At 34.3% G+C, this 13,067-nt stretch overlaps 1 protein-coding gene across 1 annotated transcript; it reads left to right on the forward strand.

Annotated features, from left to right (window-relative positions):
• Positions 1–1,061: 1,061 nt before the first annotated feature.
• On the forward strand, positions 1,062–2,264 carry LOC133822542 (uncharacterized). Its single transcript, XM_062254910.1, has one exon. It carries the CDS (start codon positions 1,202–1,204, stop codon positions 1,979–1,981), a length of 780 nt encoding a protein of 259 aa, XP_062110894.1. The 5' UTR covers positions 1,062–1,201; the 3' UTR covers positions 1,982–2,264.
• The last annotated feature ends 10,803 nt before the right edge of the window (positions 2,265–13,067 follow it).

Here is a 13,067-nt window from a genome sequence, read left to right on the forward strand (position 1 = left end):
GATCCGTCTCCGGGCCTGGAGTAGGATGTCAAGTGTGCCGACCTTGGACCATAAGCAGTCGTCTGACATTTTACTATTGCACAAGTCATGGTGTCGAGTCCGTACAAGCGACAACAGAATGTCTCACGACGCCGCTTGACATGGGAAAATGCACAGTTACCCTTAATACTGTCAGGGACGTGCTACCCCAAAAAGTAGTGGGCGGAAACCTCGTAATTGGGCCCACTATGATATGCCTGGGCACGCCAGCATATTAATTATTGGAATGTATTGTTTCTTGTTCATTTATTACTCCATTAAGAGATAATAATTGCAATTACTCTTCATTAGAGAATTAATTGTCCTCAACCATTTATAAATAGGGTTAAGGCACACATTGCGAATGATATCAATTTTTGGCATTCAGAACATTGCTAAAACGTTGCCTGAAACTCTACAGAAGCTTAAACTCTCAAGATTCTCTCATCCTAATACAATTGACTCGTGGACTATAGATAATTAATAACCTGAACCACGTACATATCTATATCTCCATCTATATGTCTTTAAATTTTTATTTAATTAGTTTTTAGCAAAAAAAAAAAAAAAAAAAGCTAGTCAACAATGTTTATCCATGATTTCATCTATATAATAAAATTAATTTCACTTAATGAACATAAGAAATTATCATCACAACACAACCTTACTTTTTTTTTTGTTTGCTGAAACATACCCTTAATAATTAACCACAGTATGACTGACTCAATTTTTTTTAGAATATGATAGACTCAGATTATGGGAAATAATATAAAATTAAATTAATGTGAGTATATACAATGATCTGTAAAATTTTTTTACCTATTAACACTTAATAAAAAAATATTAAATAGTTAATATAATTGATTAAAATTGTTTTTAGGATATTACTACAACAATTTCATAATTTTAGGATGTTTATAATTAAAATCTAAATTTTGAGAATCAACATAATACAATAAAAATAATTATAAGAACCAAATTTAAAAGTAACATAATAAATTTTGATGGACTAAAATGAGATTTAGATAAGATTCATGGCACACTAAAATAAGTTAATCTTGAATCTTGTATGTATATCCATATTTTTGGTTCGTTCATAACTTTATGACTGAACTTATCATCCGAATCTCAGCTAAAACCCATTCAGTTCCCTCTTACTCCATATTTTCCATTGCTCTCCTCCATGAATCTTGTTCGGTTCCATTACCGAACCTCCATTTTTCCAAATTGTCTCTCCCATTCCTCCTCTCCCCAAATCCCCAATCTCACTCTCAAATGCTCTTATTCTTCCAAAACCCAAACCCCAGCTCGGGACAGACCCATCGACTTCGGAAAACACAAGGGAAAATTACTGGGAACACTCCCTTCCAACTACCTCAAATGGGTCTCCAAGACACTCAGAGCTCGGGATTTTGAAGACTGGGCCAAGCTCGCCGACCAAGTCCTCCAAGACCCAGTTTACCAAGATCGAATCGAATGGGAATTCGCCCAGAACATTTTGGATGGTAATAGGTCGTCGCTCCCCTCATCTTCTGGGAATGGGAAAGCGGTTTCTGAGTTACTAGAGGTAAGTGAGAAATTTGGTTGGGATAATGATGATAAGGTTGGTTGGAGCAGAGTGGATTTTGAGCTTCTGGGAACTTCGAAAAGCGGGCGGATTCCCAGGGTAGGGGGAAGAAACGGAGGGAAAAGAGAGGATTTGAGAGTGGAAAAGAGAGGGGATGGAAAAGAGGAAGGGGAAGGAGGAGAGAGGAGGAGGGAAAGGAGGGAGCGGATGAGGATGAAGTTGAAGAAAGAGGAGAAAAGTAGTAGTGGTAGTTTGGGAAATTCAGATGTTGGTGGTAATGGGAATGAAGTGATGAGATTACAAAGGAAGAAGGAAAGTGCAGAAGAGGTTTACAATCCATTCCCTGGACGTGAATCTCTCTTGAAAAAAGTACTCCAACGTAGAACATTTTCATAGCTTTTTTTTTTATTTTGAATTTTTAAGATTTTGATTGTAATTTTTTAGCTATTTAATAATGTAATTTTCTTTTTCTTTTTTTATTGTTATTTAGGCGAAAGTTTGTAGACTTTTTTTTTTCGGGACATTATACACGGAGAGTGTCACCTCTTTCTTTGGGGTACATTTCTGTACTCCAATATCTGATCTCAATATATGAGATGGTTTAGTGATAGAAACATTTGCCAGGCTTTATAATAATACTTCAAATATATATAATGCATAAACACAAGCTGTTTCTTAATATTAAATCCATTAATATGGGATTGATACAAGTTGCATGCACTTAATGTTTTGATCCATATCTCAAATCATTCACACACAAAAAATCATTCATAAAGTGAAACATTACTTTATACTTTCTAAGGTTAAAAATGTCGAAAATTTCATCACTTTTATTGATGCAATGCTCAAACTCTGGAAACCATACAAAAAGACCTTTGTTTTAACTTTCACATATACGATGTCTTGCACATTTGACGAACTATACCACTTTTCTATGAAAATGGGACTTCTTCGCTCCCATGGCTCTAACCGAATTCCATCCAATTACTTCCAAATTCCAAGTATGTTTATTATTTTAATATTTTAGGCTTTTTTCTTTTTCTTTTTTATCAGTTTTATTTTTTGAACATTCAATAAATTTGAGAATCTATGCTTGTTAGTAAGCTCTATCAAGAAAATATGCCACTAAAATCAAACGTTGGGATAATATGCCACTTGCCTATTTTTAAACAAAAATATCTCTCTTATTTAAATTATCTTCTCTCTCGGTTTCCCTATCTCTCTTTCATGTCTCACCCATTTTCAAAGTCAATCCCAGTCCCAGACGCCGACTATTTCCTCTGTCACAGAAGTTGCCGGCCACTTCTCATTCTCGGACATCGACCACCTCCTCCACCTCCGTCGTCTTCTCCATCCTCAGCAAATGATTCAAAGGTAAATGTTTTAAAAAGAAAAATGATCTTGATTAGGTTGGAAATGAATTTAAACAATTTGAGAAGTTTAGAATTGGGAAATTTACATTTGATACCATTTTTATCATCTTAATTTCAAAAATGTCTTGACTCGTCTTAATTCCAAAATACAGTTCTTACTATCGTATTTTGTAAATAATATAACATTATATTACTTTTTTTCTCTCTCTTCTCCATAACTTTAAAACAAAAGTTCTCTCACATCATTGGTCATTTGGCTCAAGAGTGGTATCATCATGATCTACTCTTCAATATAGTTATTTTGATATGTGTGAAACATATATTTTCTCGTCGTTACCGAAATCAAAAGCAATCATTTGGTTGCTTACGATACTAATTAGATATCAATTACTTGCCTTTCTACAAAAGAACTTTATTTTAGTTAATTAACTCCAAGCTTATTTTTGGAATTTGGTTGGTAGTTTCTATTATGTATGAAAAATAACTTTGTAGCTCATTTTTAATTTATTTAAGAGTAAATTGCGGCTAAAACACCTAATATTTTAAAATGTTGCACTTTTATATTCAATATTTTTTTTAGGTGGTAAATATATTCAATGCATGTCTTCAAAATGTTGCACTTTTATACCTATGTTTTTTATTATTTTGAGAAATAATAGGAAAGTGAAAGAAAAATACGGGATTGTAATTATATTTTAAATTTTAAATTATTTTCACTTCCTTATTCTTTTTCGAAATAACTATTTTAAATTAAAAATTAATAAATGTTTTATTAAATTAAATAAAAAATGATGTAAAATAATCAAAAAATATTTTTCCATCAATTTAAAATATAAGTTTTTAAAAAAATGAAGAAAGAAATATAAATTTTAATTATTTTGATTAAATTTAAAATCTTAAATTTTTTTTTATCATTTTGAGAAAGAATAAGGAAGTGAAAATAATTTAAAATATAATTAAAACCCTATATTTTTCTTTCACTTTCCTATTATTTCTCAAAATAATAAAAAAAATAGGTATAAAAGTGCAACATTTTAAAAACATTGAGTATATTTACTGGAAAAAAAATTGGGTATAAAAGTACAACATTTTGAAGATATTGAGTATATTTACCATTGAAAAAAAGATTGGGTATAAAAGTGCAACATTTTGAAAACATTGTGTATTTTAGCCGCAATTTACTCTTTATTTAATTAAAAGTTAAATCAAAGAGTCCAAAAAATGTACATTATTTACTATGATTTTAAAGTAACTTGTAAGTTTTTTTTTGCTTGGTTAACCAATATACCTCTATAATGCACATGTAAGAAACACGAATGACTAAACACAATAAATAGATTTTTAAGCTATTTTAAAAGCATTTCAAGTTACTTTTTTTAAAATATATTCTTTAAGATATTGTTTGGCAACTTTTAAATAGTAAGAAGATTTTTTTTGGTAACTCACTAAATCAGTTGGTTGCTTTAACTTTGTACCATAACCCAAAATTTAGTCATGTATCAAATTGTAATGGATATGTGTCTTAAATGATTTTAAAAGCAATGAAATGTAGTTTTGAAAAGTAATTATATAGTATACTAAATAGTATCATTTTCTAATAAGCTATTCGTGGTAACTTGGTGTTGTAAAATTTATGTACGCAAGTATACACAATCATAAACAAGTAATAAAGTAATAAATAAAGTATCGTTCCCACGAGGATTGAATATTAATTACTAATAAATTAATTTTTAAAACTAATTGATTTGACGATTAATGAATATAGAGTTTGCTAAAACTAAAACAAATAAAACAAATAACAATAACAATAAAAGAGTCAATAATAGATATTCTAATTCAATAGATAAAAATATAGGGTTATTAATTTCATCAACTATCCACATATGCTTCTCTAATTTGAATTTAAGAATTCTTATCTCTATCATGATAGCAGATTACAACTATAAATTATATTCTTGTTAGGACTTATAACTCTCTACAATAAGCAAATCTCCTACATCTCTGTGGTAAATTAACATATCTCAAACATTAAACACATAATCTCTAAGCTACACAAATCATACAGGTACTCTTGTCCAATATAAATTTATGATTATTTGACTATAGCATATTTCTCCTTCACTTCTCAGATCTCATGTTAAAATCATATAGATCATGCAAATGGTTATCAAGCATTCACAAGCATTAAACACAAGTGAAACAATTCACAATATTTATAGGAAATTCATAAAATCTGCATTAGATAATCATAAGGTTTCGAGAAGAATCCATTAACACCCTAAAAAGAAAATTAGTTTATGGAAAAGAATAGAAAGAGAAAGGAAAGAGAGAGAGACAAGAGATAGGTGAGAGAAGAAGAGAGAAGGGAGAGAGCTCTAAAATAATCTAAAACATTATTTTTATAGTGACAAGGTTGTGAAAATAATTTTCTAGATGTTTCCACTTGTTACTTCATACTACTAAAAAATATATTTATTTGAATGTCAAATCTCATAACTCTAGCTTGCATAATCTTGGAGCTCAAATATCACGAAGTAAACATCCGAATTTGACTTTTTTTGTGAAATAAACTTTCGTATGTCTTTGAATAAGCTTTCCAACGCCACCAATAACACATAAATAGAATATGTGAGTAAGGAGATATGATCAAAATACCAAAACTATCTCAGATTCAAAATATCTCAGATTTTTCCAACAATTTAAGTTTGAATTCTCCTTTATCTTCTCCAATCAATTCAGATAAATATCTTCTGTTGTTTTTTCTCTATATTGAAGATAATATTTCAAATAAATTTTGAAATATTTCTCAAATATCCATGTAACAAATGACAACCTGAAAAATACAAAAACCACACATAAAAAGAACTAAAAATATAAAATAATAATAATACAACTTAGACTAAAAAGTATTAAAAATCTATCCTATCACTTGGAATTAAGGGAGTAAATTTTTATACTATATGATATTAATTAGTTTTTAAAATAAGTGTGTAGGTAATGTAAAAATATCTTAAATAATAAGACATGTAAATTACATGAGTGGCCAAAAAAGTCTATTAAAAGTTGATGTGTAGTATACTAAATTAATTTGATTAATAAGCTATATCGTAACTTGTTATACTATATGACAACTCATTAGTTTATGAAATAACATTGAAGGTTACCAAAATGTATCTTATATAATGAAACTTCATAATATAACCTAAAAAAACTAATTGGATTATTAAGATGTCTACAAATAAGTTTTGATGGTAACAAAAAAGTATCTGAATTAATATGATCTAAAAATAAAGCTTATATATATATATAAGTAACCAATCAATACTTATCGGTATAGTAAGCAACCAAAATGTAACTTTTTACAATCTAGAAAAACAAAATATATCAGGAAGCAGGATTTCCCAATTTTTTTTCTTTCAAATTCTGGTATACCATGTCGATGTGGCATGATATATGTTGATGTGGCATGAAGATCCAGTTGTAGGAGTTACTGGATCTAGGATTCATCAGACCCAGATTTTCGCCATGGGGTGCTCCAGTGTTGTTCGTTAAGAAGAATGATGGAACCTTAAGAATGTGCATCGACTATAGAGAGCTGAATAAGTTAACTATTAAGAATAAGTATCCACTGCCTAGGATCAACGACTTATTTGATCAGTTACAGGGGAAGACGATAATCTCTAGGTTTAACCTTTGGTACCATTAGTTGAAGATTAAGGAGGAGGACATACCTAAGACCGCGTTCCGTACAAGGTATAGAGATTATGAATTCCTGGTCATGTCCTTTGGATTAACCAATGCCCCAGTAGCCCTTATGGACTTGATGAATAGGGTCTCCAGGGATTACTTAGATAAGTTTGGGATTGTATTCATCGATGATATATTGGTGTACTCCCAGTCAGAGGCAGAGCACAAGCAGCATCTTCGTTTGGTACTACAACGGCTGAGAGAGCATAGGCTATATGCTAAGTTTAACAAATGTGAGTTTTATTTGCCCCAAGTAACATTTCTAGGCCACATTGTGAGTAAGGAGGGGATTCTAGTGGACCCAACCAAGATTGAGGCAGTGAGAGATTGGCCCAGGGTGAGCAGTGTATTAGAGGTTAGGAGTTTCTTAGGATTAGCAAGGTATTATCGGTGGTTTATTGAGGGATTCTCAATAATAGCCACACCGTTGACTGAGCTCATTCATAAGAAGACCAAGTATGTCTGGAAACGTAGATGTGAGAACAGTTTTAGGGAGTTGAAGCGGCGACTGATCATTACTCTAATACTGAGTCTTCCATCAAACAATGAAAAGTTTGTAGTCGACTGCGATGCTTCGAGGCAGGGTTTGGGATGTGTATTGATGCAAGCTAGAAATGTGATAGCCTACGCATCTAGACAGCTGAAGGAGTATGAGCAGATGTATCCCACTCACGATCTGCAACTGGTAGCGGTGGTGTTTGCACTGAAGGTATGGAGGCACTATCTGTATGGAGAGAAGTGCGAAATATACACCAACCATAAAAGTTTAAAGTATTTCTTTACTTAGAAGGATTTGAATATGCACCAAAGGCATTGGTTGGAGTTGGTGAAGGACTACGACTGTGATATTTTTTTATCATCCAGGGAAGCCCAATGTGGTGGCCAACGCATTGAGTCAGAAGGGCCCAGGGTAGTTATTATGTTCAAGGAAGATATTTAAAAAAGTTAGCTGAAGAGATGACTAAAGCAGGAATTGAATTGGTAGTTGGTCAGCTAGCCGCTATTACTCTTCAGTCCCGCTCCTTGAGAGGATCAGGGGATTGCAGAAGAAGGATCCACAGTTGAGGAAACACAGGGAGGATGTCTTAGCCGAAGTGGCTAAGGACTTTTCTATTTCAGATGTGGGTTTACTAAGGTATAAAGGTCGGATTTGCGTTTGATGGATTTTGGTATCAGGCGGGAGATTTTAGATGAGTCTCATACCACTCCCTACTCCTTACATTCGAGTATGAAGAAGATGTACCAAAACTTGAGGACTCCGTATTGGTCTCCAGGGATGAAGAAGGATGTAGTGGAGTATGTGGCTAAATGTTTAACTTGGCAGCAGGTGAAAGCTGAACATCAAAGGCCAGCAGGGTTATTGCAGCCTTTAGGATTCCAGAGTGGAAGTGGGGGGATATCACCATGGACTTCGTAGTTGGATTGCCGAGAACAGTGGGGCAACATGATTCTGTGTGGGTGATTGTGGATAGGTACACCAAATCAGCCCACTTTTTTCCTATCAAGACAACTTACACTGTAAAGCAGTACGCAAGGTTGTATGTAAAGAAGATTGTGCAACTCCATGGGGCTCCGAGGTTGATAGTATCCAACAGGGACCCCACCTTCACCTCTAAGTTTTTGGAGAGCTTGCAGAAGGCTATGGGCACGCAGTTGCAGTTTAGTACCGCCTATCATCCTTAGACTGATGGAAAATCTAAGAGGAAGATTTAGATACTAGAGGACATGTTACGGGCATGTGTGCGGGATTTTGGGGGATCTTGGAGTAAGTATCTCCCTTTGATTGAGTTTTCGTATAATAACAACTATCAGACGACAAACGGAGTGGCTCCATATGAAATGTTGTATGGGAGGAACTGCAGATCGCCCATCCATTGGGATGAGACGGGTGAAAGGAAGTACTTAGGTCCTGAGGCTGTTCAGAGGACCAATGGGGCGATTGAAACGATTACAGCTCGGATGCTTGCCTCCCTGAGTAGACAGAAGAGTTACTCAGACTTGAAACATATAAGTGTAGAGTTTCAAGTTGGTGACGATGTATTCCTCAGAGTTGCTCCTATGAGAGGAGTAAGGCGATTTGGAGTGAAAGGCAAGTTAAGTCCTAGGTTTGTTGGCCTCTTTGAGATTCTGGAATGGGTTGGATAGGTAGCTTACAGATTGGCTATGTGGTGGACCCAAAACGGGTATGTTTTAAATATTTATAAATCGCAAGTGCACGAATCGTTCATATAGAATAGTGATCGTGTAAGCAAGGATGTCGAACCCAAATGAGTTGTCTAAAATCGAAAAGAGAACTATTTTAAACCAAAATTAACAAATTATAACCTAGCTCCAAAGATTGATGAAATTTTTGTATAATAAAAATAAAATAAAAGATAATAATAAAGATATTAAAGACAATATATATAATTAAATTAATAATTTTAAACAAGATAGTAAAAGAAAGATTATTAAGATAATAGAATCCACAAAATATAAGTTCAATAATATTTAAAAGTACATTGATTCCCAAGTTTTAGTAATAGTAGAAATTAATCAAACCATCACTTATTCAAATTAGATATTCTATTTAAGCACAATTTTTTTTTATAAAAATATATGATCTATCTTTACTTTTCAAAAAGTATAATTTCAAAGCATTTAGTGTAAATCAATCTAATGAAATAACAAATAAATCAATGAACATTATTTATAAGGCAAAACATATTTTTTTGTTCTAAGCATGGATGTGTACAATTTAATGACACATCTTACACAAAGAATATTATGTTTTTGCACTAATGAAGAACAAAGTGTAAATATGTTCTAACAATCTAAAAATACATGATATTTAAGATGAAAGAAAATATTTGAAAAAGAAAAATCCATAAACTTTGTTTCACAAAATGAGAAATCAACATACAAAGTAAATACTATCTAGTTACATATTGTTTCATAATCACCTTAATAATCTTAAAAAGATTAGAAACTCATAACTAAAATAGCAAATACAAACTAAAGATTTCAAACATAAATAGGAAAATTTAGAGGAGAAACCCCCAAAATTTTCCTCTAAAAACTCATAGGAAAAATGACCAAAAAGAAGAAAAAGATAAAGATAAAGATAATTGAGAGGTCTTGAAAGTGTAGAACTTGTGGTATGGTAACCTCCTCTCAAAATAAGCACATCCAAATCCCTTATTTATAGCCAAAAAAAGGTGTTTAAAATAATCAATTTAAATTAATTAAATTGATTAAATTAATAATAATATGGCAAATAGGGGTAAATTATAGGGTGTAATGATGATTTTAGGGTAAAATGTGTTGAAAAGTTTGGGTAAAAAAATGGCATTTTTAAACACAAGGACAAAGAGACATTGTTGGGCTCAAGAAAATTGGGCATGCATGGGTTTGGTGGCTGTGGCAGATGGGCCCAGGCATGTAAGGACTGGCTGAAGGAGAAGCTAGGGGGCTAAAGGCAGAGGTGCTTCAGGAGGGCAGCTGGGCCGTGTGGTTGAGGAAGGCTAAAGGAGTGGAGCAAGTGTTTCTGGCATTGGTGAGCTGGCGTTGATGGGTGTGGGCCGAAGGTGCTGAGAACTACTTCAGGAGGCAGCTGGGAGAGCTTCTGGCTTGGGCCAAGAGGTTGGCTGGGCAAAGGGGGAGCTGCAGCAAACGGGCCCGTGGTGAAGGCAGGGATGCGGCTAGGCCAGGTGGCGTTGGGCCTGATGGCTGCTTTTGGTATTTCCACAATACCAATTTCCTTTCTTTTCTCTCAAAAATGCCAATTTTCCTTCATTTTCTTGCTTTTTCAAGAGCAAAAAATGCAACAATTTCTCTACAAAAATAAACATAAATTAAATTAAAACTAAATATTTTCAATAATAAAATATACAACAAAAGTTCCATGAAAATATTAATTAAAACTTAATTTACTTAAACATTTAAGCTCAAAATTGCATCTTTTTACTCCTAACTTAACAATATTAATTTTAAATAATTAAACTATAAAATTTTATAATAATATAACTATAAAAATACACAAAAATCTATAAAATCAAAATAAACCTAATAAATTCAAAATTACTTAAAAACTTAATAAATCAATTAAAAACTCAAGAACAAAGCAACAATTAGCATAAAAAATGTGGTAAAATAACTCTATTTTGTAGAGTTATCACTATGCCTCCAGCTTTATCAGAGGTTCATAAAGTATTTCACGTGTCCATGCTCCAGAAGTATGTATTAGATTCTAAGTGTAACGTCCCGAATTTGATATTAAGGTTGAGTGCCTTGACTACAGTGCCTAGAGGGTCTTATTGGGATTTTATGGGAGAGCAATGGATTATATGTGTGATGATGTGTTATAAAAGAATTATGTGGTAATGTGATTAGACATGCATGTTTGTTTGTATTAAATATGCATGTGGGCCCATTTCTGTGAGTAGGGGTGTGTTTGTACTTTTGGCTTGTTGAGGGCATAAATGTAATTATGCATGTGTTATAAGTGAGACCCCAGTGTTATGTGGATATATTTGAGATGTGTGGTCCGAGACGATCCTAGGGAGCAGATTAGCAGAATAGTCACAATGGGGTCAAATACCCGACTCGAGGTGAGCCTAGCAGTATTTTGAGAACTTGGCATGTGCTTGGGGTTTACCGGGTAACGGGTAATTATTAGTAATTATTTGGGTATGCCGGGATTAAATGTGGATTTATAGGACAATTTGAGGATTAGCGGGAAATGTGGAAAATGACGATTTTTCCCTTAGGGCCAATAAAGGATAAGAGTAAGCTTAAGGGGTGTTTTGGTCCTTTGGCTAAGGGATAGATCCAACCCTTGACTCAGCCAATTTGAATCGTGTAGAACCTAGGGGGAACACTTAGAACATATAGAACCTCTCAACCTTATCTCTCTCTCTCTCTCTCTCTCTCCCTACACGATTCTCCCCTTTCCCTTTGGTGTGCATAGAAGCTAGTGGGGGGTTCTTGGAGAATTGATGCAAAAATTGAAGGTTTGGAAGCTTGGAGACTGAGGAATCAAGCTAGGATCAGTTGAGGATTAATTTAGGGTCGTCATTTGCAGAAGGGGTAAGTGAATTGCTATGTTTCTTTATTGAATTGTGAGTTTGATATTGATGTTCTTGAGTTTCAAACTCAAGGTTTGAATTTTCGGTTGTGATGGAGTTTTGGCTTAGCTATTAGTGTGGTTGTGTTGTCTATGGTATTTGGGAATGCTTGAGAGACTTAAATCTGCCTTTAGTTTATGTCTAGGGTGGATTTTTGGTGAATTGAGTTCAGGGAAAAAGTAGAAAATGGTGAGGTTTCTGGGTTTTGGGCACTACACCAAAATACCCATTTTGTGTCAGTCAAACGCGTCAGTCAACGCAGTTGACTAACGCTGTTGACCGAGAATCAATATTTGTGGCAGTTAAGCATTGTCACAAATGCAGGGGCATTTGCGTCAGTGATAACACTGACGCTGTTAATTGGCAAAGTTTGCGTCAATGGCCAACTGACGTCGTTAACGCACCGTTTGCGTCAGTGGGGCACTAACACAAACGGTTAAGGAAAATGCATGTTTTGCTTAACCATTTGCGTCAGTTCCCCACTGACGTAAACACGTCGTTAGCGTCAGTTGCCCACTGACGCAAACAATGCGCCCAGTATTAAATCCCAGCCATCGACCCCGAGCCCCTCATTCTCCCAAATTCAAAACTTAGGTTTTCTCCCAAGAACCAGCAGCAACCCCGACTTCCTTGACCCATTTTGGTGAGTTTTTTTTTCTTCATTTTTTTTAATTTTAAGGTTAAATTGATGAATATAATATGTTTATGAACCTTATACATAGTTTTTTTTTTTGTATAGATTTCTGATTTTGAAGATTATATTGTTTGAAAAACAAAAACCCAAAAACCCTCCTCTTGATTTTTTCTCTGACTGGGTTCACAAGGGTCATGTATGTTGCTGGGGTCGTGGGTGTCGAGGGGGGTGGCTGGGGTCGCAGGGGTTGAGAGGTGGCTGGCTGGGGACTGGGTACAAAGGGGCTGGGGTCGCATGGGGTGGCTGAGGGCTGGGTACACTAGTCGGGGTTCATAGCATTTTTTTTTACTTTTTTAATATAGCATTTGCGTCAGTGGGGCACTGCCACAAATGCCAAGTTGTGACAGTGCCCCACTGATGCAAGCGCCTAGCGTTTGAGTCAGTGGGGAACTGCCACAAATGCCAGATTTGTGACAGTTCCTCACTGACGCAAATGGCAGCCTGGTTTGCTTCATGGGATTCCACGTCACATATAAAACTGACGTAAAAACTCAATTATGGTAGTTAGAAATTGATGCAAATGACCATTTTTGTAGTAGTGGGGGTTCGAGTCACAGCCTTGT

This window comes from Humulus lupulus, chromosome 3, assembly GCF_963169125.1.
Source record: "Humulus lupulus chromosome 3, drHumLupu1.1, whole genome shotgun sequence".
Classification (NCBI taxonomy): Eukaryota; Viridiplantae; Streptophyta; class Magnoliopsida; order Rosales; family Cannabaceae; genus Humulus; species Humulus lupulus.

Coding starts and splice junctions, on each gene's coding strand:
- LOC133822542 (XM_062254910.1), top strand. CDS start 1,202: ATGAATCTTGTTCGGTTCCATTACCGAACCTCCATTTTTCCAAATTGT.